The 26,234-nt window shown below is 36.3% G+C and overlaps 1 protein-coding gene across 1 annotated transcript in view; it reads left to right on the top strand.

The window, feature by feature from the left end:
• LOC149575933 (methyltransferase) overlaps positions 1-26,234 on the top strand; it is a 56,121-nt gene that overhangs the window by 13,817 nt on the left and 16,070 nt on the right. The window contains exons 4-5 of the mRNA XM_089816011.1: positions 9,125-9,229; positions 9,430-9,534. Coding sequence (XP_089672137.1) covers positions 9,125-9,229; positions 9,430-9,534 — 210 coding nt within the window. The remainder of the gene's footprint in view (positions 1-9,124; positions 9,230-9,429; positions 9,535-26,234) is intronic.

Below are 26,234 nucleotides of genomic sequence, written 5' to 3'. Positions count from 1 at the left end.
AAGATTCTCATAGCTTGAGCCTAGCTGAGACTTAGAAGAAATCATCACAATGAATATGATGCTATTGAACCAAGTCCAAAATGGCAAAGGAGCAACGATGCAAACATGAATACAAATATCTTTCAGAGAAGCTCACGACAATCATCAGAGATTTTAATATCTCTATTGCAGCTACTAACTTCAACACTCCCTCTTAGCAAGAGAGGGATCTTCATCAAGTCATCAGATGATAAGCACACATAGCTGCAACCGAAAGGAATGTCAACGAAAAATCTCATCACATATAAAATTGTTATCTCAATATAACAACATTCACCATGGCTACTCCCAGAGGGTGAAACAAAAAAAAATAGAAAACCAAGTCATGGAATCTCACACATGACTACCCCTAGAGGGTGGAACAAGGGCTTTCACCTTAAACTTCTCTTGCATAGAAGAATGCATTAACAAGGGATTTCACCTCGAACTTTTACTGAGAAGAACCCATTAACAAGGGATTGAACCTCAAACTTCTCCCCACGGAGAGAAGAACTCATTGCCAATATGTATAAGAATTACTGCAATTGAGACTCTATCAGCAAGAGCATTATTCTCCACAATACCAAGCTTATCTCGAAAGTGACAAAACTTTACTCTAGGAACTGGCTTGGTGAGAATGTCCGCTGTTTGCTCTTCTGTAAAAATATACTAGAGCTCAATTGCTTTCCTTTGAACCATATCTCTCAAGTTATGATATTTTATTTCCACATGTTTGGTTCTGTTATGGGAAACAAGATTAATTGAAAGCTTCACACAACTTTGGTTATCACAAGGAATCATCGTAGGTTCCAAAGGCTGTCCAAAAGCAATTTGTGAAGCCACACAACTTCTCTTGCAGCCACACAAACTGCAACATACTCTGTTTCAGCTGTACTTTGAGCAACACATGATTGTTTCCTGCTGCACCAAGAAATCATAACTGAACCTAGGCTGAAATAACATCCTGAAGTGCTCTTCTTGTTAGGGACAAAAGCTTTCCAATCTGAGTTAAGAGAATCCTTGCAAGTTTAGGTCTTCACAATAAGAGTATTTTAGACCATGTCCCACTGTACCATGAACATATCTCAATCTGTGTTTGGCTGCCACAAAATGAATTTGTCTTGGTTCATACATGATGAACTGACTTAAGGTCTTAAAAACATAACATATATCAGGACTTGTATTAACCAGATACATTAAAAAACCAATTAATTGCCTATACATAGTAGGATCAACTAAGTCTGAAGTGGCTGGAACCTAATGGAACTTTTTCAGATTAGCTTCCAGCCTTCCATAGGAGTCACCATGGATTTACACTCATACACCAAATCTTTTCAAAATATCAATAACACATGTTCCATGACTCAATATAATCTCATTTGGTCTTTTGGCATAACTCAAGCCCAAGAAAGTAGTGCAAGAGATCAAGATCTTCCATATCAAATTCAGAAGCCAACTCCTCCTTACATTTAATAATGAGATCATCATCACAGTCACCAATGAGAAACAAATCATCAACATAAAGCACTAAGATTAATACTTTGACATCACTTACCTTGAAATATAAATTTGGATCAGCATCATTCTTTAGAAAGCCCAAGCTCAATGAATAATGATCAATCCTCTCATACCAAGCGTGGGGGGCTTGTTTCACACCATACAAGGCCTTTTCAACCTGCACAATTGTGACTCTTTATCATAAGTCACAAAGCCCTTTGGCTGTTCAATGTATACTTCCTTGTAAATTACCCCATTCAAGATTGCCGTCTTCACATCTATATTATGAAGTCTTCAACCTTTAACTGCTGCAACAACTATGATGCTTCTGATAGAAGTGTAACGTGTTAAAGGTGCAAAAGTCTCTTCACGGTCCATGCCTTCCTTTTGAGAAAACTCTCTAGCTACAAATCTATCTTTATATTTTCCTACACTCTCATCAGCTGTGTGTTTAATTTTGAACAGCCACTTAGAAGAAACAACAGATTTACCTTTGGGCCTAGGAACAATGTTTTTAGTTTCTGTTCAGGTAGTTGCATCAACTTGTCATTGCTCTTGCCTTTATAAGCAAGGTTATTGTACATTATTTTGTATCCCAATATCAGTTATCTTTTTGGTGCATATTATTCTCTTGTGAAAGTGAAATTGTTGTCTGTGTTCTTGGAATTGGAGTCAACACTTCTACAATATCTTTATTGTATCTTGGTATGTTTCTAGCAGCCCTCCTCAAACTTTCATACTTGAAGAAAATTTCATTTACTGAATTATAAAGAGGTGGAACAAAGGATTTTAGCAATCGTTTTGTAAGAATTGGTTGTTGGTAAACAGATTGTTCTTTTTGATTCCGACTCTTAAGTGCCCAAACTATGAACAATATCTGATTACAAACAGTTGAAAAGTTGCTTCTGAAAAGGCTAACTTTTCTTTGAAGTAATAGGTACAGCTCCCTATTGCGAATTTGCAATGAATTATGTTTTGTTCCTAAAACTTATATGGGGTGTGTTCTTGACCCGAGAACAGGAGAGGTAAAATCGAGCCAGGCCTAAACAGGATCTAACTCAGGCAAGAAGTGATTTCGGAAGAATTGATTAAGTTCATGAACCCACACATCTTATGAACTCACAAAGCTTATGACTCGAAATGGCATAACAACTAATACTAAACTGATTCAGCTAGAATTTAAGCTACAGAGAAAAAAAGATTAACTGAAGGGAAAAACATCTACTTCGAAACAGGGAATGAAACTCTGTTCATTCCTTGCTTCAATTTAGATAAAAGAGAAAACATGTAATTAAGAACTAACAGAATTGGAACAAAAAATAATTGATACGAAATACCATTCAATTGACTTTGCAACATCAAGTACTTCACACCAAAATTTGCTGACCTTTTATTAATCTTTCAATTTCATACATATAGGATTCTGAGATGACCGTTACAATAGAAGTTCAATCGGCTCATCTCCTCAAAAGAATGACAAATGGAAAGAAACCAATTTGTCATATTACAATGATTACATCAGAAAATGAAAGGGGTGGAATATGAATCACTTTGCCTTCTTTCCCTTTTCTACTTTTTCCCTATAGGCCTTAGCAGCAACAATGATTGGGATTAGCTCTTCATGCCTAGGCACATGTATGTTGGTGTATCTCAAGAGCCACTTAGAATACTCCCTGGCCAAATCCTTCACAGCATTCAATCGATCTTGCAATTCCTCCGTGGCCACATGTATGCATCTGCTGAGTTTCTGGATTTCCGCAACTCTGTTTTGATTACTGGAGGATACATCCATCAGACTATCTATGAATTTGGAGAAATTCTCCTGCATGACAATTATTCCAATGATTCCTTTTCCCTTGGCTGCTAGTCTGCGAATCTGTATGCAGTCCCCTCATGAGCTCAAAATCTCTGTCTTGGTCCTTCTTTACTTTATCCTTTGCCTCCTTAAGTCCCTTCTCTACAAACGAGATCATTTCTGATTTGAACTGCATGCTTTGAAGCCATTCAAACAAAGGTTCATCTCCCTCGGGCAAGATCTTTGCTTCGACAACTTCCTTTGCCTTCATTTGAATAATCATCTTTAGAAGAGAGATACAATCATCACTCTTCACTCTTTCTCCGACCAAAGTATTTCTATTTGCTGAGATGTTATCCTTCTCTACTTCTAATCTTAAGATGACATTGCCAATTTGTTCTATAATAGAGACTCCCTCCAATTTGAGCTTCCTAGTCCAGTCCTTACCAATTTGGCCAAAGTGCTTATCTTCTTGGAGCTGAGATCTAAGTGCTTGAACATTTGCAACAGTAGGATTAGTAGTCATAGGTCTCCCAGAGATGCTTGCCAACGGAGTAACCAATTGTCTGATAAATCCATTCAATTCTTGAATCTTCGCCTTCATCCTAACCTTTGACAACTTGAGGCTCTCTAGTTGTCCTTCAATTACTTCGTTGGTTGACTTCCACAAGCCAACCTTGGTGTCATGTCTGGCCTCTCCAAGATCCACGGAGTGCAGAGTGAAATCATTTGCAGACATATCTTCAATTCGTCCATCATTGGTGGGTTTTGCAATTTCCATTGTCAGGTGCCCTGTTTCTAGATCTTGTGCCAGAATAGACAAGGTCTTCTTCTTCTTAACCTTACTCAATGTAGATCCAGAACGAACTGCAAGAGATAAGGTATCCTTACCATCCTTCCTCTTTCTCTTCTTCTCCAAAGTGTCGTCTAACCAGGAATCCGTGCCTATCAACTTGGAGGCTGTCCCAAGTGAGTCTATGCTAAACATCTTCTTCTTTACTGGAGTGATTGCCACTGCAGTCGAGGAGAAGGGGTTCTTCAGGGTTTGAGAAATGAGCTTGGAAGAGCTCTGGTCTTTCTCCGCCTCTGAGGTTTTCTTAGCTACCTTATCAGATTCAGTGGATTCACTGCTACTGCTCCCTCCATCTCCCAAATCCACTATCTGCACTGGAGAGCTACTTGGTTGTAGAAGTGTAGCACTTGTGGAACTGGGTTATTATGAGGTGAGGGAACTAGGGTGACATGAGGAGAGGAGATTGGGGTAATATGAGGAGAGGAGACTGGGGTAATAGCACTATCTTTTGGCTTCTCCCTCTTCTCCTTCTCAGCATCAGTTTGGGTTCCAATAACCAGGAGGGAGCCATCTTGACAAGTCTTAGCCATAGGGATATTCTTGTCTGGAGGTTGATCACCTCCCCCTGATGGTTGAGCTGGTCCTTGAGTGATGGCCAAGGTTACACCTATTGTGCCACCTTGAGAGGAGGAAGGAGTTGCAGTTGTTGGAGAAGGTTGAGCTGGTGTGCGTTACTTCTACTCCTCCTTGCAGTAGTCCACTCGACCCACTTTCTAGTTCTTTTGATGATTCGGGCCATAATATCTAGGTCTTCCTCAGCATCCTCGTAAGGCTCCGAACTGATAGGAGTGCCTCTTAACTTAGTCAGATATGTATTACTATACATATGTTGCCCATCATCCTCTAATCCTTCAACATCAAGATTGATCTTATATGTTTTTATTTGCTCCATTGCGAGCCTGGCAAAAGCACGATCTTGACTTCCAAATTCATTTTTACAATTTGCCCAATAATCTTCAACAGTGGTAATGTGTTTGATCATACTCTCAATCTGCAACACCTCCCTAGCATATCCGTTCAGATCAAACATAGGTCTTAGGACCTCATACATCTCCAATTTGTTCTTCATCGCGAACACCTTAAGCATATTCTTTGCATCAGATCGGGACTCGCAACTGAAAGCTCCTACTTTCATAGGGAACTCATATCCCTTCTTCAAGCTCCCACTCAACACGTTCACTTGGGTCGCCTGCCTCACAATCTCGATCAACACAATCATGTCGCTCGGATATTTGGGTAGCTTCAAGGGGAATCCATCGAAAGCTACAAGGCACAAATACGAGAAAGATGAGAATTGGATAAAATAGCTGCCATTGCTTTCAGGCTAAATATCCTCTCTGGGCATCCCTGGAGCTCCCTACAAATTCTCATAGTGAATGCATCATTAACTTTGACATACTCTGCATAACTATTTTGCAATTGTAAACAAGGGTAGAACTTATAAGACTTCACATCATCAGGAAACTCTTCTACTCTTGGGAGTCCTGGCCATAATTGTAGAGAAGCTAACATATAAATGAGAAAGGAGGACATCTAGAAGGTGTTGTAGAATTTCACAGCGTGGAGAGCATTGGACAGAGTCTCACTTACCTCGTGAGCCCAATCAATATACTGAGTAATAGAGCATATAACTTGCACTAAAAAGAAGTATTGCTCAATAAAGTTTAAAGCCTCTACTTCACCTCTCGCTCTGTGCAATAGGACCAGGATGTCCACAATCTCATGTTTAAGATCAGTACCAAATAGTTTTGGGGACCTTACTCTTGGCGCTCCATGGCTTTTGAAATCAGGACCGCATAATCTCCTTCCTCTAGACCATCTTCTTAGCGGAGAACTCGAAAATTGCTCCTCCCACTGTCAAATCCGAAAACTCCTCCCGTTTTGGAACTCGAAGGCAATTCACCACAGTTTGCCTATCAATGGAGATCAACACTATCTTCTAGCAACACAATCTGTCTGGTGTCCGAGTTGTAATGCTTTATGCATTCGTAGATCAATTCCAGAGCTTGGATTGCCACTGGGAAACCAGTTGCCTCAACTAGGCCACATCCTCAGAGCTTCTCAGTTATGGGATGAATTGGCTCCGATTTCACTCTCTTCTGAAAGTCTTGCATATCATAAAAGCGAAGAGAGGTATTAGTGAGATTCTGCAGGGCGGACTTAATTCCATTTAGCCCATCAAAACTCGCAAACCTGGTTGCCATTTTGTCTGAAAATGAAATGAATTGAATTTCGAATCTAGTAGGAGAACAGGATATCGAATTCACAAACACAGGCTATTTTAAAAAGTTATGCAATTTAACAGAATAATCATTCAAGAAAAAGCGATAGTTTGAATAATTGTTATGTTTCCATCTATATAGGAATCTCAATTCACCTGTTGATCTTCAGGATTCGCGCCACACAAATGAATTAAAGTATAAATCCGTTGAAACAGTAAATGTGGAGGCTCTAACGGATATTTCGGTTCTTTTCACTGTTTCCATTGGCCCAACGGTAACTTTCTATTCTTTCATACTTACTTTCCCGTTTCCCATTAAGTTTTGGGAAGTTATGAACAGAGTACTCTGTAAGAAAATATCTGCCAAATCGAATTTTGCTTAGTATATCTTTCTCACAATGGTTAGATTGTTTCCATTATCATCTTAAGATGTTTTGTGTACGATTCGTGGGTCCAACCTACTTACAAAGTTGATTTTCTTCAAAATGCGGAAAATTGTCCTCATGGGTTGAAAACCTGCTGAGGAGAAGACAATTTTCATTTATCTGCCTAGTCTTTCTTTTAACGTTATCTTTTGAGTTAATACTTCTTTTGGGTTCGGAGAAGTTCAAAAGGAATGTGAAAGTCAAAAGGGACCCACTCCTTGTTTCTTTTCCTATACAATTGCCGTTGGTGGAAAACGGACTTCATGGGTTGAAAACTCGCCGAGGAGAAGTTAGTTTTGAGTTTTCCGCTTGAGATGATTTTGAGCGTTGTGATGAATCCTGAATGTTTCCCAAGGTAGTATATCGTAGTGAAAACAGGAATTTACCATAAGGTATCTCATTATCTTCTTACATGGACCTGTACGCATCGTTTGGTGCTCTTCACGGGAAATCACCTTCATGGGTTGAAAACCCGCTGGGGAGAAGACGAAGTCCGGATTTCCACAAGTTGTTATTCTCATAAAGAAAATGATGGGCCGCAAGTAGAATTTAACTCTTGAAAATGATCTCTGCATGTTTCGTGAATCTTAATCGGATTGGGTACTAATCTACCCACAAAAATCCTTCAACTCAAAGGGAGAAAACCACCCGGCTGTGGAATGCGGAGAATAGGAAAATGGAAAATCCAATGAAGACTCCCTCTCCCTAAGGGGGCTCAGACCTAAACTATAACATGCCTAGGACCTCACAAAACCACAAATCCACTTTGATAATTGGTTAGCGGTAGAAAAGTGGGGCAACACTGGTATCACATCTTAATGCTACATGTAATAATTTTTTTTAATCTCACCCTTTTCATCGGAACATGTTGCTATAACAAGTGGACTTCATTTCATTATGCACATTTTAATGTTTCTTAAATCTGTTTTGTTATTTAATATGTCGATCCTGATTTCCTTTGATATAGGTTTTGGTTTCTGTATTATTTTGAAAAAACTTAAAATAGGATGTTTCAAACAATAGAAACATCTTCATTGTGTCTTTGATTTTCTTTAATATAGGTTTTGGTTTCTGTATTACCTTGAAAAATCTAAAAATAGGACGTTTCAAACAATAGAAACATCTTCATTGTGTCTTTGATTTTCTTTGATATAGGTTTTTGTTTCTGTATCACCTTGAAAAAAGAAACAGGACTTCTCAAACATCAAAGACATCTTCATTGTGTCTTTGCTATGGAATATACCTGGTACTATTGTATCATTCAGTTTCTCAAAATTGAGGGATGCATTGGATGCAACGGGTCCTGGTTGATTAGGAAAAACAGTGCAGGGCAGTTTTAGAATCAATTAATCCTCTCATATACATGTGAGGAAATGAATAGATTGTTTCTACAATACAACGTTAATTATTCTTTTTCATTTGAGAATCATAATATTATCAAATTTCATATATATAGTCGGTTTTATTTTATATTTGTATATCAAAGTCACCCAGAGATGTAGGGTTATTACTACTTGTACGGGATGATGATACCAATTGAAGTAGGGTTTGCAAGTAGATGAATAAGCAAATAGTATATTTATTATAAATGTAGTCAACAGAAAGTGGGAGTACATGGATGGATATCTAGTCTACAATTTCTCGTAACGATTCTGTGTATATATTTGGAAGAAATACTTTTGGGAGTCTTTTTCATGTCCTTGCCTTATTAAGTACAGCTCCCAATGAATAGATTTAGGCTGTATGTTTAGATGCTTTCATTTTTTATTATCGATTTGGATGGCAGAGATTGACAAATTTAGATGGGGAAAGATGCTATCCGCACATCTAGATTTAGAAGGCTATGGCATGATGACCTTTTTCACCATCTTTGTTCTCTTCTAATTTTATATTTAGTCTTTTGAAATTTGATATCTCTCAGTGTCTTCTACATATATTTTTAGAAATATAGGCATGTTAGTTTACTTATTACATTTTTCATGATCATAATGAAGCACATCTGCTCTTCAATTAATTAATTAACGATAAATATTTGTTGTTTAAACTTCATTAGTCTGACAATTAGTTACCTGGCAAATGTTTCCTGCATGTGTTTTTTATATTGATTTATCCTACAGCCTTGTGGGCATTTCTATTGCAATCTATCGTTCTAGTGGAAGTTGTTTTTTCATGTTAATTAGACAGGTAAAATTGCATCTTGTAGAAGTTTGTTTAAAATATAAATTCTTACCTTTATTCATAGTGGGTTGTCTTAAAAGATAAGGATGTTCAATTTACAACTTTTTGAAACCATAGTTTACGTTATCTTTGTTAAGGTTATAAGAGGAAAGGCACGCGGGAGAAAATTACTCTCTCCAGCAGGCATGGATGTTCGACCCATGATGGAAGTTGTGCGGCGTGCTTCATTTGATATGATACAGGTAATATATATATATAAATATATTATTACCTGAGAAATAACTTCTTTACATCCACACCAAATGGGTTCTCTTGAATAAAGATAGTTTTTCATTCTTGAATTGGAAAGTAAGCTGAAATTGAACTAAATATTGAGCCCTCTCTAAGGCTAATAAATTTGAGTGCACACATGGTTTAAATGTTGCCATCATTATTTGGTTAGGTGTCTTGTGGCTGTCCTACATCATTACTCCCAGGACGATGGCTAGACTTATATAGTGGCACTGGCTCAGTTGGGATTGAAGCTATTAGTCGAGGTTGCTCAGAGGTATTTTTTGTATTGACCCAAAATTTCATTTCGTAGGTGCTAACTCATGATGAATTGACACATATGATAAACACATTGTAGTACAAAATCATCACATGACATGGAGGACAAAACATATATGAATCAATTCTTCATTGATAAGATTCATGATGTACAATACTCAAACCCAGGGAAGTCCAACGTGACTTCATCACGTCCTTTATAAACATGCACCGTGAGTAATTAGAGGTTGGAACAACTATAATCAAGAACTACCAAGAACAACTCACAAGTACATGATTACTATGCAGCACAATTGTTATCAATTTAACCTTATTTCATTTTTTATCTATTATTAACTACATAGATATCTTGAAATGTTCCAAATGAAAGTATACAGAGATCATGCCAGGAAATGCTAACAAAATGAATATTTTGTTTATTTCTTTACATTATGTCATGTCCCTTTTCTGAAATAGTCTGAGAAAGTTCTGTAATAATGTTTTAGTTCTTGCTCACTACTATATTCACATTATAAGTGGACAACTTAAATAATTAGATGAAAGGGGTTTGCCTAAATGGAGAAATATAAGGTCTATATTATTGCAGCTTAGTGGTGAAGGTGTTACTGACTATTTTAAATTAGGGAAATTGACAAATCTTGAGCGGGCAATAATAATAATATTATATATTTCAGAAAAAAGGGCCTCAAGGTTGGGTTTCCAAGCTGCGCCCATTGGGATGTATAGAAGGAGGAGCTGCTCAAGGAAATGCATTGATGAAAACAAACCTCTCTTTATCAATAGATTGGAATTTAACTATTAATCCAAGGATGAAAACATATGAGATTATCGAATTGGAGGACAAAAACTTAGTGTTATCATGGGCTTCCTAGATGCGGATGGGGGGATGAGCTTCTCGGATGACAATTTGTTTTGCCAAGTTTGGGGATGACAAGGGGACAACTATATAAAAAACAAGTGAATTTTAAAAATATATAGGGAAATTTGCAATTATAGATAACATTCATATAAAATATGGATAATACATACCATTTGAACATCATAGAACCTTAACGTACAAGTTTACAACATTTCATTGTTTCTGTTGATGTTTGGTAGCTTCAGTTGGATATTACACTATAAAATGATTCATGAAAATTATATATATATAAAATTAAGATTGTTATTACATTAATTACCAAATAGCGCCCATTGGGATTGTTAAAGTATCAGACTGAAAACTTATATTATTTAGAATAACTGCTCAAGGCAAAGATATAATATAATACTGAAGATGGGCCGGCCCTGAAGATGATTAAGTAATCTGAGATTCTGCAATATATATACAGAAGATATCCGCTGCTCTGTAATGTATACTTGAAGACTTATATTACTTATGTGTTCGCTGTATGTTACAAAGTCAGCGGTTTACAATATCTTATATGTCCACGGCTTTGTTTAGGAGTCATGACCGATAGCCGTGACTCAGAGTCATGACCCATAGCCGTGACTCATATTTGAGTCACAACCGATAGCCGTGACTCATATTTGAGTCACGTCTATCGGACATGACTTCACGTAAACTAATGTTTGACAAATGTTGAGACACATAACTAATGTGATAATGCCAACACCCGAATTCATCGATGAAGGAGATTATAATATAACGATGAGAGGTGATTATATTATTCGCAACTTGTTTATGTATTCATATATATATATATATATATATAGAATAACATAAATCAATATAAGAGTTATTAATAACTCTTCAACTAATCTATACATTAACACTCCCTCTTAGATTAGTAGGTTATACATGTATAAGAGATCTTTGATCAGAAGACTTCTTTTATCCAATGTCAAATATAAAACATTGTAACACGTGAGAGTTTGGCCTACAAGAATATCAATTTCATGATATTCACCAATCTCTCAAAAGCAATGGCCTATCAGAAACATCAACTTAATGATGATCACCAAATGCTCAGTGTGGTAATGGCCTATCAAAATATCAGGGCATGATATACACCAAGTATTGAAAATATATCAATACAAACAACTTGTAGATAATCAAATTAATGATATCAACCGCCTAGTTGTTTGATTTACAAGATAAAGCCCTTACATGAAACACTTTCACAAAAAATGAATCATGCTACAAGTTATTGTAAGGACGTCATATTACAACAACTTCTCCTGATACAAGTGAAAAACCCTTTGAAGTTGTCACTTCTTAAGAATTTAACACAAGTTTTATTTATAATATATAAAAAAAAATGTACAATAATCAATTTCTCTGAGACATGTCCTCAGATTTTACAATCATACCAAGTTCTTTACAAAAAAGCTCCACCTTCGTCTTAGCAAGTGGTTTGGTAAGAATGTCTGCAATTTGATCCTCTGTACTGATATAGTCCAGCTTGATTACATCTTTCTCAACCATGTCTCGCACATAATGGTAAGGTATCTCGATGTGTTTTGACCTGTTATGAAACACAGGATTAAGAGATAGCTTAATGCAGCTCTGGTTGTCATAATAAATAGTAGTAGGTGGAAGAGGCTTCCCAAATAATCCAAATAGAAGTTTCCGCAACCATATAGCTTCTCTTGCTCTCATAGATGCAGCTATGTACTCGGCTTCTGTAGAACTCTGTGCTACTGAAGACTGCTTCCGACTTAACCAAGATATCATTGCTGAGCCCAATGTGAAACAACATCCTGAAGTGCTTTTACGATTCTCTAAATTTCCTGCCCAATCGAAATCTGTATATCCCTTCAAATTTAATTCAGTTTTAGAGTATTTGAGATCATATCCAATAGTACCACTGAGATATTTGAGAATGTGCCTTGCTGCCACCAAATGAGTTTGTTTAGGTTTGCACATGAACTGACTGAGAACATTTATAGCATAACAAATGTCAGGTCTTGTGTTCACCAAATACATTAAAGAACCAATTCTCTGTCGATATAAAGTAGGATCAACACTTTCAGAATCTTCAGTTGCTTCTTTTAGTTTCAGGAGATTTGTTTCCATAGGAGTTTTCATTGCCTTGCTATCCAACATGCCAAATTTTTTAAGTAGATCCAGAGTGTACTTGCCTTGATTTAGAAAGATCCCTTCAGAATGCTGCCATACTTCTAGTCCTAAGAAGTAGTGTAGTATTCCTAGATCTTTCATTTCAAATTCAGATATGAGAGCTTGTTTACATTTTTCAATTAAATGATCTTCTCCTGTAATCAAAAGATCATCAACATATAAAACCATAATTAACATATCCCCCTATATTACTTTGTAATATAAATTTGGATCTGCAATGTTTTTAGAGAAGTCAAGTTTGGTTAGATGCTGATCTATCCGTTCATACCAAGCTCGGGGAGCTTGTTTCAATCCATATAATGCCTTTTTCAATTTGCATACATGAGTTTGTTTATTGTGCACTTCAAATCGTTCTGGTTGTTCAAGATAAACTTCCTCTTCTATAGCACTATTCAAAAATGCAGTTTTTACATCCATTTGATGAATTTTCCATCCCTTGGATGCAGCAATGGCTAAAACAGTTCTGACTAAGGTATATCTGGCTACTGGAGCAAAAGTTTCATCATAGTCTATTCCTTCCTTTTGGGAGAATCCTCTAGCAACAAACCTAGCTTTGTATTTGTCAATACTTCCATCTGCAACATGTTTTATTTTGAATAGCCATTTGGAGGAAACAATTGATTTATTTTTCGGTCTAGGAACAATATCCCAAACATCATTCTTAAGCATAGAGTTATATTCTTCTGTCATGGCATCTTTCCAGTGTTGATGTTTTATGGCTTCTTTTACATCAGATGGTTCAGATTTGGAAATTTCACTCATTAATGCAATGTAACTTGAGTATATATTAGGATGTTTCCTCTCCCTAATGAAATCTGAAGGAATGGAATTATTTTCTTCAATTAGCTTTCTGGCCCATAAAGGTCTTTTCCTTTCCTCAGAGGTGTGAGTAATGTCCATAGGTTCAAATTGTTTATCTTCCTCCATTAGAGATTCCCTCTCATTATCAAGGTTTTGTTCTTCTAGAGTTTCTTCTGAATTTGATTCATCTTTAGATCTTTTGTAGGCCAAATCTTCATCAAATATTACATCTCGACTTAGTTCAATATTCCTTTGTCCAGGGATATAGATGCGATATGCGTTTGAGGTTTCACTATAACCTACAAAGATTCCTTTCTTTCCCGAGGGCTCTAATTTGGTTCTCTTTTCTTTAGGAATATGTACATAGACAGGACAACCAAAAATTCTTAGGTGCTTAAGATCAGGTTTCTTCCCGGTAAATACTTCTTTAGGAGTTTTAAATTCAAGATAAGAGTGGGGACATCTATTTTGAAGGTAAACAGCAATATTTGAAGCTTCACCCCAGAGAAAAGTCTCAAGACTTTGATCATGAAGCATTGCTTTGGCAGAATGAACTATAGATCTATTTTTTCTCTCAGCTATTCCATTTTGTTGTGGATTGTAAGGAACAAAACACTCCCTCTTGATCCCAACAGTTTTACAATAGTCTATAAAGATATCAGAAATGTACTCTTTACCATTGTCTGTTCTTAATACTTTTATTTTCTTTCCAGAAAGGTTTTCTACAATGGCTTTGAACTCTTTAAATTTAGAAAGGATTTCCTTAGATTCTTTACTTTTAAGAAAATAGATCCATGTCTTCCTAGAGAAATCACCCACAAATATAATGTAGTATAGAGACCCTCCTAGAGATGGAACTGACATATGACCACATAAGTCTGAATGAATAAGTTCTAGAATTTCTTTGGATTTGGTTTGACTATTATGGAATGTAGTTTTGACATTCTTCCCTAGAGCACAACCTTTACAAGTTCCTTCATGATATGGATTAAGCTTAGATATACTTGTTACCATTTTTCCTATAGAAGATAGTCCTCGAAAATGAAGGTGACCTAATCTCTTTTGCCAGATTTCATTTTCTTTGAAGGAATCATGAATTAGAGCTGAATGAGAGATAGAGTTAACCTGATAAAGACATCCATGTCTTGAGCCAATTTTGTATGCATTTTTAATGTTAGAGTTCTTAGGCCAAGCTAAGACCTTTCCTTCCATAAATGTAATCCTTAGTCCTTCATCTTCAAGAGCAGAGATAGAAAGCAAGTTTCTTTTTATGCCGGGTACATATAGTACCTTAGTAAGGTAAATTGTTTTCCTTGATTTCAGATGAATGGTACATGTTTCTATTCCCATTACGGGGTAGCTTGAATCATCTCCAATGGTTACTTCATCAACATAGTCTTCTAGTAGAGTCTAATTGCCCTTTAAAACCTGTGATATGTCGAGAGGCTCCACTATCAATTACCCAAGTGCTTGATCTGGTTGATGCTTCACTGGAGAGTGCTGAATAGAAGGCATTATGTTCAGAATTCCCGTTAGAGATTTGAGTGGTTGCAAATGAAGCTTGAGTCTGAACTCTATCAGGACATCTAGATGCTGGATGTCCAAATTTATCACACCTATAACATTGCATTTTGGACAAGTCAGTGTGCTTTTTCCTTCCTTTGAATTTTCTTTTCTTCTTATTTACTTGAGTATATAGAGCATGTACTTCTTCTTTTGAGGAGGAAACATTTTGACCTCGAGCTACTTACATACACTCTTCTTGTATACAGTCAACTTTTAGTCTTTCAAATTTAGGTAACTTAGACCGAGAGCATACTCTTTGTCTAAAGGTATCCCATGATGATGGAAGACTTTTTAGAGCCATTATTGTTAACTCCTTTCCATCACATATATGTCCTACGGAAGAAAGTTGATTTCGAAGATCGGTTATTCTCATGAAGTAAGAGGAAATTTTCTCTCCTTTATTCATTTTAATATTTGACATTCTATCCTTTAATGTAATGATCCGAACAGTATTGTTTATCTCAAACATATTTTTAAGAGCATTGTACATCTCATGTGCAGTGTCTAGTTCTGAGATTACAGGAAGTAGATGAGTTTTAATACCGTCCACAATAATTTTCATAGCTTTATTGTTATCACTTTCCCATTTTTCTATTTCATCATTTTCTTTAGGTGACGGGTTAGATTTTTCAATAAACTTATTTAAACCATGTTCTTTAAGTATAAGTTTCAGACGTAGCTTCCAGCCTGCAAAATCTAAATCACCTTCTAGCCTATCTTCAAGTCTCATGCCGTTCACCATTTTATTAACAATATCTGATGCTTCTATAACCTAGAAAATTTTATAGTTTGATATTAGGATACTTCTTTTAAGCCTGCTCTGATACCATGTTAAAGTATCAGACTGAAAAGTTATATTATTTAGAATTACTGCTCAAGGCAAAGATATAATATAATATTGAAGATGGGCCGGCTTTGAAGATGATTAAGTAATCTAAGATTTTGCAATATATATACTAAAGATATCTGCTGCTCTGTAATGTATACTTGAAGACTTATATTACTTATGTGTTCGCAGTATGTTAGAAAGTCAGCGGTTTACAATTTCTTATATGTCCACGGCTTTGTTTAGGAGTCACGATCGATAGCCGTGACTCATATTTGAGTCACGTCTATCGGACATGACTTCACGTAAACTAATGTTTGACAAACGTCGAGACACATAACTAATGTGATAATGCCAACACTCGAATTCATCGATGAAGGAGATTATAATATAACGATGAGAGGTGATTACATTATTCGCAACTTGTATATATATATATATATATATATATATATAAAATTATATTAAATATCTCAACTATATAGATAACATAAATCAATATAAGAGTTATTAATAACTCTTCAACTAATCTATACATTAACAGGGATGTATAGAAGGAGGAGCTGCTCAAGGAAATGCATTGATGAAAACAAACCTCTCTTTATCAATAGATTGGCATTTAACTATTAATCCAAGGATGAAAACATATGAGATTATTGAATTGGAGGACAAAAACTTAGTGTTATCATGGGCTTCCTAGATGCAGATGGGGGGATGAGCTTCTAGGATGACAATTTGTTTTGCCAAGTTTGGGGACGACAAGGGAACAACTATATAAAATACAAGTGAATTTTAAAAATATATAGGGAAATTTGCAATCATAGATAACATTCATATAAAATATGGATTACACATACCATATGAACATCATAGAACCTTAATGTACAAGTTTACAATATTTCATTTTTTCTGTTGATGTTTGGTAGCTTTAGTCGGATAAAACTATGAGACTATATATAATGATTCATGAAAATTATATATATATATAACACATACCATTTGAACATTATAGAACCTTAGCGTACAAGTTTACAACATTTCATTGTTTCTGTTGATGTTTGGTAGCTTCAGTCAGATAAACCTATGAGACTATATATAATGATTCATGAAAATTATATATATATATATATAAGATTGTTTTTTGATTAGATAAACAGGTTTTATAGGGATCCTGAAACCCAATAGTTAATACATAAAAGGCTGATAATAAGTGTGAAAGCCCAGCCAAAAAAGTATAAGTTCATAGGCTGATAATAAGCATAAAGCCCAGCCAAAAGGAAGAGTTCTGAAAAAATACCAGGAAAAAAGACAAGCAAAACCACGGCCTAAAGCTAGAACAAAAAGCCAAAAGACAACGAGAAACAAAAGAACAGGCGAGAGTTATTCCTCGTTCTTTCGCTCCAACTCTTGCATAACCTGAGCAGCCTCGGAGGCCAGTCGATTCTCCTCCGCTTCCAGCTGTTGCGCCCTTTGGTTCCCTTGGTCCTGATCAGGAATGGTGATGTCCTTTGCAGAGTCATCCTCCGTTCTGGCTTCATCCCTGTCTTTTCCTTCCTCATCATCCTGCATTTCTCTGTCTTTGATCCAGCCCATAAGAGAAATGATGTTGTTGTTAATGGAGCTTAACAAAGAGAACATCTGATTCGCAAGGTTGTTATTAAGATTGTTATTATGTTAATTACCAAATATTATAGATAACATTCATATAAAATATGGATAACACATACCATTTGAACATCATAGAACCTTAACGTACAAGTTTACAACATTTGATTGTTTCTGTTGATGTTTGGTAGCTTTAGTTGGATAAACCTATGAGACTATATATAATGATTCATGAAAATTATATATTTCAGAAAAAAAGACCTCAAGGTTGGGTTTCCAAGCTGCGCCCATTGGGATGTATAGGAGGAGCTGCTCAAGGAAATGCATTGATGAAAACAAACCTCTCTTTATCAATAGATTGGCATTTAACTATTAATCCAAGGATGAAAACATTTGAGATTATCGAATTGGAGGACAAAAACTGCTTGTTATCATGGGCTTCCTAGATGCGGATGGGGGGACGAGCTTCTAGGATGACAATTTGTTTTGCCAAGTTTGGGGACAACAAGGGGACAACTATATAAAATACAAGTGAATTTTAAAAATATATAAGGAAATTTGCAGTTATAGATAACATTCATATAAAATATGGATAACACATACCATTTGAACATCATGAAACCTTAATGTACAAGTTTACAACATTTCATTGTTTCTATTGATGTTTGGAAGCTTCAGTCGGATAAACCTATGAGACTATATATAATGATTCATGAAAATTATATATATATATATATATATATATATATATATATATATATATATATATATATATATATATATATATATATATATATATATAAAACTATAATTAAGATTGTTATTATATTAATTACCAAATAAATGATAGACATGTCCCTTCTATTACAATAATAGATAAATCGTCTATTATTAGTTAATGGTTATCTATTGTAAATATCTAGTTAGCTTTAGTTAGTTTTCAACTTTTTAGCTTTATCTATTAGAATAGAATATTTCTATTTTTTTTATAGTTTCCTAAGGAAACATGGCTTTATTCTTTTGTATAAATTGACCTTTCAATCTCTGTTAATAACAAGCAAGTATTTAGCAATTACTTCCGTAATATGGTATTAGAGCCTAGACTTCAAATTTTTTTGAATTTTTTTTGAAATTATCTGCTCCAAAATATAAAATTGAAATTCTTTCTGAAGTCTTTTACATGCTTTGTAATACCTAGTCACGGCTAGGGTTTCAAAGACAAAAATCTGCGAATTCGTTTGAAAAAAAAGGCGTAGTTTCTTGGGTGTTTTTTCTGAAAATCGCAATCTGCAAATTAGTGATTTCTTGGGCGTTATTTTTTCTTGGGTGTTTTGGTCTATGCTGTCCCTGCAAAAACAACTTTGTTCTGGAACAAATCAAGCATCTTTTTGCCTAAAAACGTCTTTTTTTTTGCCAATTTTTACCTCCATGGCTGCCGACTGTATTTTTTTTGAAACCCTAATTTTTGAGCTTGAAAAATATTTTGATTTAAAATTCTTGGTGGGTTTTTCGAGAGCTCAGTTGGGTTGTCGTTTGTTTTTTTCTAGTGCCTCGATTTTTGACCCAACAAATCCAAAAAACGATAGCATATTCCTACTGGGTTTTTGAACTCTCTTCTGGGTCCCTCTGATTTTTCTGGGTGTTCTGTTTTTTTGCCTTGAAGACCATGACTTCACAGATTTTCATTGAAAAACGTGCCATGGCATCTCTGACAAACATTGTACTCGAGCGTAACTCTCAATTCAATGGTCAAAATTATGGCACCTGGAAGCAGCGGATCATTGCAATTTTTGAATATCGGAACACCGATCAACTTGTTTTGGGTGTTACGAAGCATTCGACTTCTCCGGGTCTTGATCAAGATACATGAGATTTGAATAATCGAGAGGCAGTGATGCTTCTCAAATTATTCGTGGCTGATGATCAACTTTCTCAGATTTCATCCGGCAAGACAGCTACCGAGATCTAGAGACATCTCAAAGGTCTTCATGAGACTTTTGACAAAAGTAGAGCCTTCTTTTTGAAAAACACATTGTTTTCTATTGTCATGGATGAGCGCACCTCGCTCCAGGCACACCTGAATTGGATTCGGGAAATCCGTGATAAGTTACTTGCCATCGGTCGCAAGATGGAGGAAGAGGATATTATGGTTATCACTCTTCCGAGTTTACCAAAATCCTATGAGCATTTTATCGAGACTCTCAACATCACATCTTCTAGTGTTGTTTTGAAGTTCATTGATCTCTGCACACTGCTACTTCAGAAAGATCGTGGAAACAACAGTTCGGTAGCAGTTCCAGTTCCACCTCCACAGAGCAAGCCTTTCTTGCAAAATCCTTTCAGAAGGATAAAAGGAAGTTTTAGCAGCCATCTCAGTAGAAGTCTTCTGCTCTAGCATCAGATGGTTCTTGAAAGAAGAACATTCAATGCAAGTACTGCCAGAAGTTTGGACACATGAAAGTTGAATATCGGAAACGCTTAGTTGCACAGTTTAAGCAATTAGGTTCGCAGTCCAAAGTGAACAGTGCAGAGCACACTGAGCAGGCGGGATTTGCCTTCTACGCCTTCATGGCTAAAAGACCTGTAGATCATGTGAAGTCGTTTGCCTGGTACATTGATTCAAGTGCCTCTCGTCATTTTACTCACCACAAAGACTAGTTTACTGACTACCAACCTTATTCAGACTCTTATTTTTGGTGGTGGAGAAGAGTACACGGTTGTTGGTAAAGGCAATATTTAGATTCAGTCTGTTGGGAGGAATCTCATATTCTTTGCTGTGTACTACGTTCTAGGGTTGGAACTAAATCTTCTCTCGGTTAGTCAGTTGCTGTGACATTCTCCACACTTGGTAGTCACCTTCAGTTTACATCAGTGCACCATCACTAATCGAGCAACTAAGTCTGCTGTTGCACTGATTCTTGAGGATCATGGTCTTTTTAGACTTACTGATTCTGGTGATTCTCAGGACTTAGCTATGGCTACTCGAAGGTCTTTTGTTAGCACACTTTGGCATCAACGATATGGACAGTTAAATGTGCATTATCTCTCACAGCTTGCTCGGGATGAGCTTGTTCTTGGATTGCAAGAGATTCAGATTCAACAACTTGGAGTTTGTGACATATGCCAGGTTGGGAAACAACATCGCACACCTTTTACCAGTGGCGACTCGTGGTGAGCTTCTCAAGTACTTCAGCTTGTACATGCCAATATCTGCGGTCCTATGGCCACTCCTATTCTTGGGTCCAGGTATTTTTTGTTGTTTGTTGATGATTCAGTAGAAAAATGTGGATGTATTTCATTAAAAAGAAATTAGATGCATTTCCTGTATTTCAGAAGTTTAAACCTTTAGTTAAAAAAGAGTCTGGGAAATCTATTATTACTCTTAGCTCAGACAATGGTGGGGAATTTTGTCCTACTGTTTTCTCCAACTTCTTGGATACACATGGCATCAAATGCCAGTTAACCACACCCTACACACCACAACAGAACAGTGTAGTTGAACATCGGAACAGGACAATCATTGAGATGGCTTGATTCATGCTCGAACACAGACATGGTCTGAAGCAGTTTTGGGCAGAAGCAGTTAACACTGCAGTTTATCTATTGAACCGGTCATCCACAGTGGCGGTCAAAGGTAAAACTTCAAAAGAGGCCTGGTCAAGTCACAAGCCTAGAATCAGTCCCCTGAAGGTTTTAGGCTCCCTTGCTTTTGTTTGGATCCTTGATGCTTCACGCACCAACTTAGATGCCAAGAGTCAGAAACTCATGCTTGTTGGATATAACAATCTTCATAAAGCCTACCGCCTGATCGATGTTGAGACATCTCGTCTCATCTACAGTCGTGATGTAGTCTTTGATGAGCAGCGAGGACCTTTCATGCCTGTTTCTTCTGTTCTTGATCTAGCATACCAGCTTATGCAGGCTCATGATTTGGGAGTTCAGCTTCCATTAGGTCCACCTGATGGGAGGGCTCCAGTAGCTCCTGTAGCTCCAGTTATACCAGTGATACCTGTATAGACACCTCCGGCTTCTCCTATAAGATCACCTCGCTTTGTAGATGCTTCATTTGAGTTTGATCTAGATTCTTTTGATGAGGATCATGCTGATCAAGCATCTTCTAGTACTAATGTTGGTCATTCTCCTATCCGACTTAAGTGGTGGGCTAAGACACTTGCTGATCTTTGTGATGATGAGCTCATTGATGTGAGAATTGCTCGGAAAAAGAGCAAAACTACAGATTCTGTTAACTTTTCTCTCATGGCCAACATTCACACTGTGTTTGAACTTCAAACATATTCTGAGGCTAAAGGAATTCCAGAGTGGGAACAGGCCATGGCATCTGAACACCAGAGCCTGTTGAAGAACAACACCTGGGTCCTTTCTGATCTTCCACCAGGGAAGAAAGCCATTGGCTGCAAATGGGTCTACAAAATCAAATACAAATTGGATGGTACTTTGGAAATATACAAAGCTCGTTTAGTGGCAAAGGGCTTTTCTCAGCTTCAGGGCATTGATTATAATGATGAGCACCATTAGATTAGTCCTAGCCATGGCAACACAGTTTGGTTGGAAGGTCCATCATTTGGACGCCAAGAGTGCTTTCCTGAATGGTGATCTCCGTGAAGAGGTTTACATGATGCAACCTCTTAGTTTCAAGGTTGTTGGTAAAGACCATCAGGTTCTCAGATTGGTAAAAGCTCTCTATGGCTTGAAGCAGGCCCCTCGAGCATGGTATATAAAAATTGATAAGTAGCTCAGTGATCAAGGCTTCAAAAGGAGTTCTTCAGACTCAAATATGTACATCAAGACTATTGACAGTGACATCATCCTTTTGGTTATTTATGTGGATGATCTGATCGTCACTGGCAGTTCAACATTTCTGATTCAGGGAATCAAATAGAATTTATGCTAGTCTTTTGATATGACTAACCTTGAGCTCATGCATTATGGCCTAGGTGTTGAAGTTTGGCAACAGTCTTCTAGTATAGTCATCTCTCAGTCCAAATATGCTAGGGCCCTGTTAGATAAATTCCGTATGTAGGATTGCAAACTTGCATCTATACTTATGGAGAAAGGTCTCAAGTTATCAACAAAGTCTGATTCTCCTTCCGTTGATGACACTACATACAAGCAACTAGTAGGCAGCTTCATCTACCTCTCTGCTACTAGGCCTGATATCAGCTTCACAATCAACTATATTTCACGCTTTATGACAGCTCCTAAGGCTGATCATTGGATGACAACAAAGCGTGTGCTTTGTTATGTGAAGGGCACTTCAAATTATGGACTTTTGTACTCTTGAAGTTCTAATCCTAAACTCAGTGGGTTCATAGATTCAGATTGGGCAGGCTCTGTTGATGATAAAAAGTCAACCTGTGGATATGTGTTCAGTTTGGGATCCGATGCAATCACATGACCAGTAAGAAGCAGTAGGCAGTTTCTCTCTCCTTTACAAAGGCCAAATATAGAGGGACTATTAAGGTAGGATGTGAAGCTGTTTGGCTTCATCGGATGCTTGGGGATATGTAGATGTCACCGGTAGGACCGACTACACAGTTTGTTGATAACGAAGGCGTTATCAAGTTAGCACAAAATCCAATCTTCCATGAACGAACCTAGCATGTGGATGTTCACTGTCATTACATACAACAGTTGGTTGAAGATGGGACTATAGATTTGCAACATGTGCCTACCATAGATCAGACTGCAGACATTCTCACCAAGCCTCTTGGTCTTGATAAGTTTGTCAAATTCAGAGGACAACTTGGTGTTCTAGATAGATTAACCATTAAGGGAGGGTATTACAATAAAAGATAAGTCATTTATTATTAGTTAATGGTTATCTATTGTAAATATCTAGTTAGCTTTCACTTTTTTAGCTTTATCTGTTAGAATAGAATATTTCTATTCTTTTTTATAGTTTTCTAAGGAAACATTGCTTTATTCTTTTGTATAAATTGACCTTTCAGTCTCTGTTAATAACAAGCAAGTATTTACCAATTACTTCCGTAATATCTTCATGGGACATGTCTTTTCTTGGCTTATGCTTATTAAAATACAATGGTTGCTGCCTTTGTAACACAAATACCAAAAAAATAGGTAGTGCTATTACATTTGTATCAATCTTGAAATTTAACATGGTATTAGAGTGAGGTTGTAAACATAGAAAACGAGATGAAAATGATAGAGATTATAATTTTTTGGGCAGTCTTAAGAAATTCGTTTTTCACCTACAAAGTATCCCGTGCATAGGAAAGCTTAGCCATTAGACTTGATGAAATGAGTGGCAAGCATAGGCAGATACAAGAGTCAAACAGGAAACAACAGAAGATAAATATAGCAAAGACTTGTCTTCATAGTGTTTAGTGGTAATACAACCATCACATTTGCACAATTGTGACTTGATGGAAATAGAGACCTAAGATGTAATAGGTCTTGAACAGGATTTCATAAATTACAGACTAAAGAACCATGTTTAAGCAGCAATCATATACATATATGCTTCACTATGTGAAGATTAAGAGAAATCTACAAAGCAATAGTTCGGTAGTTACCAGTAATGAAGTGGATTGACTATTATGAAGAACATACTGAGAGCGGCAAGTTTATACAACAAATATATTTCGTATGGATGAAATAGGAAGCAAAATTAAAGATTTTGTTTGAAAGAAACAACGTAGAATGGATGTCGATTCCAGTGAGAGTATAAATATGACGATTGTGTTTGAAATGGAAGTGCAGTGATAAAAAAATGATTAATGTCTTAGAGTGATAGCGATTTGAATCTTGTAAGCAGTAGTCACTTTTACTGGTCAACAACGACAATACCAATTATGGTAGTAGTTGTTGATACAGAGATATAAATAAGAAGATGAGGTCCGATATTGAAATTGAGCGGTTAGTACAAAGACAGTCATCGTCCGATATAGATAACAGAGAATAGGAGACAAGTCAACCATCGATGTTTATAGAAAGACAAGGAGCCCGACAAGATAGGTACACAGAGTCAATACTGGCAACGCAAATAAAGGAAAATAAATTTGCAAGTATGTGATCAAAAGACACATAGTATTACCGACAAGGATAACAATGTGGATAAAGAAAACCCGACACTTTTCAGCCGCAAATACAAGAATTGGAGACATAGAGGAATTAGCGACATTAAATAAAGACTATCATAGGACTGGTCATTATATGTGACAATCCATTATTCTGATAAAATTAAATTTTTAGAATTAAGAAGAAAGCACTAAGGACAAATCATGGGTATAAGCCAGTTGGGAATTAATAATAGTACAAGCGAATAAAGGTTGGCTGATTACATAGTGCTCAATTGATCAAATTAAAAGGGAATAATGAAAAGGTATAAGGAATGCAAAACTAGGTCGGTACATACCATGTCAGTAATATGCCTGCTCGTAGTCATTCACATGCTAGGAGGGAAAGAGGGTCCCGATTCCCAACACATACAAAGCAAGAATCAAAATGAACCAGGTATAATAGAAACATCGGGCCCCACATATGATATAGAGTTAGTAGGTTGGAATGAATACTAATTCAAAGTAGCTTAGTTTGGTATAATAACTAATCAATGATTATAGATGTATAATCAATATTATAAGGTTAGTGGTTATATCATTACAACCAATAAATATGCAATGGAGAGGGGAATCCTTGGCAATGGTGACTTATTTGGAAACAATGACTTAATAGAAGTTGTTTGGAGGGTATTATCCTTTGACTACATGAGATAAGTATTTTTTCTAAATATTGTATTCCTAATATAGTTCATCTCTTATTTGTATTTCTATACATATTTTAAGAGCTATTACATACTATAAGAGCTATTTGCCTTGATCTTTTCCTTTCTCTTCGACTATGTTCTTGCAAATAAAGGGAGATTGATATTAGATGCAAAGGGAGTTTGACACTTCTTCAAAGGCGACATTGGATGAGGAGCTAAGAAGATTGATATTTAGAAGAAGTCTGAAAATCCATGTGTGTTGTATTCCCCTCCCATATGTTGCTTTTTTGCTCAGGTTGCCAAACTCTTTTAGGCCTATTTCATGCATTTGTTAGTTTTAGAGATATTTGATTTATAGTTATATGATATTTTTACATAACTTGGATTACATATATATTAGTGATGAATTATGTAGTTGATTATATTTCATGTATTATTTGATGATTATGATTACTTGCACATTAATGATGCTTTAATAATTCTGAGTTAGTAAATTTGATTGCCCTCATGATGATGTCATATGATAAGTCTCCAAATGATGATTATTTTGTATTCATAGTAATGCAATGTTATATCCAAGCATTTGAGGATTTGACTCCTGATTTATTATAGTACTTACCCCATAGTTATATGTGTATGGTGTGAGTGTGTTTTACTTTTCTGTCTGACGTGTTTGATGTGGTTAAGAGAGTCGTAGTCACCTACTAGTGAATATCTACACGATGTACCATTCCCTGCCATTGCCTGTCTAGCTTAGACATATATATGTATATGTACATGCTCATCTCTTATACAAGTTGCAGGTATCGGGCATTGACTTCCTTGAATTGCTAGGATGAGCATGCCCTATCGAAATAACTCAATAGTAAGAATGAGAAGTTAATGATCAGATCCAATCTCAACCATAATCTAAATACTTGTCTTGCAAAGAGGATTCGTATTTGACTTTTAATCATTTTAAAACGACGAGTCTTTCTGTGCGTATGTTGTTTTACTTTTGCTTTGGTTGGTTTTCCTTACACATCTCATGTGGTTTGACTTTGTGATTTGTTTGGTAGAATGCTTATTTATGATCTT

This window comes from Cupressus sempervirens, chromosome 1 (assembly GCF_028749045.1).
Source record: "Cupressus sempervirens isolate cs-2001-9-10 chromosome 1, ASM2874904v1, whole genome shotgun sequence".
In the NCBI taxonomy this organism is placed as follows: domain Eukaryota; kingdom Viridiplantae; phylum Streptophyta; class Pinopsida; order Cupressales; family Cupressaceae; genus Cupressus; species Cupressus sempervirens.
The sequence above is the reverse complement of the archived record's forward strand: the minus strand, read 5'-3'. Positions and strand labels throughout refer to the sequence as shown.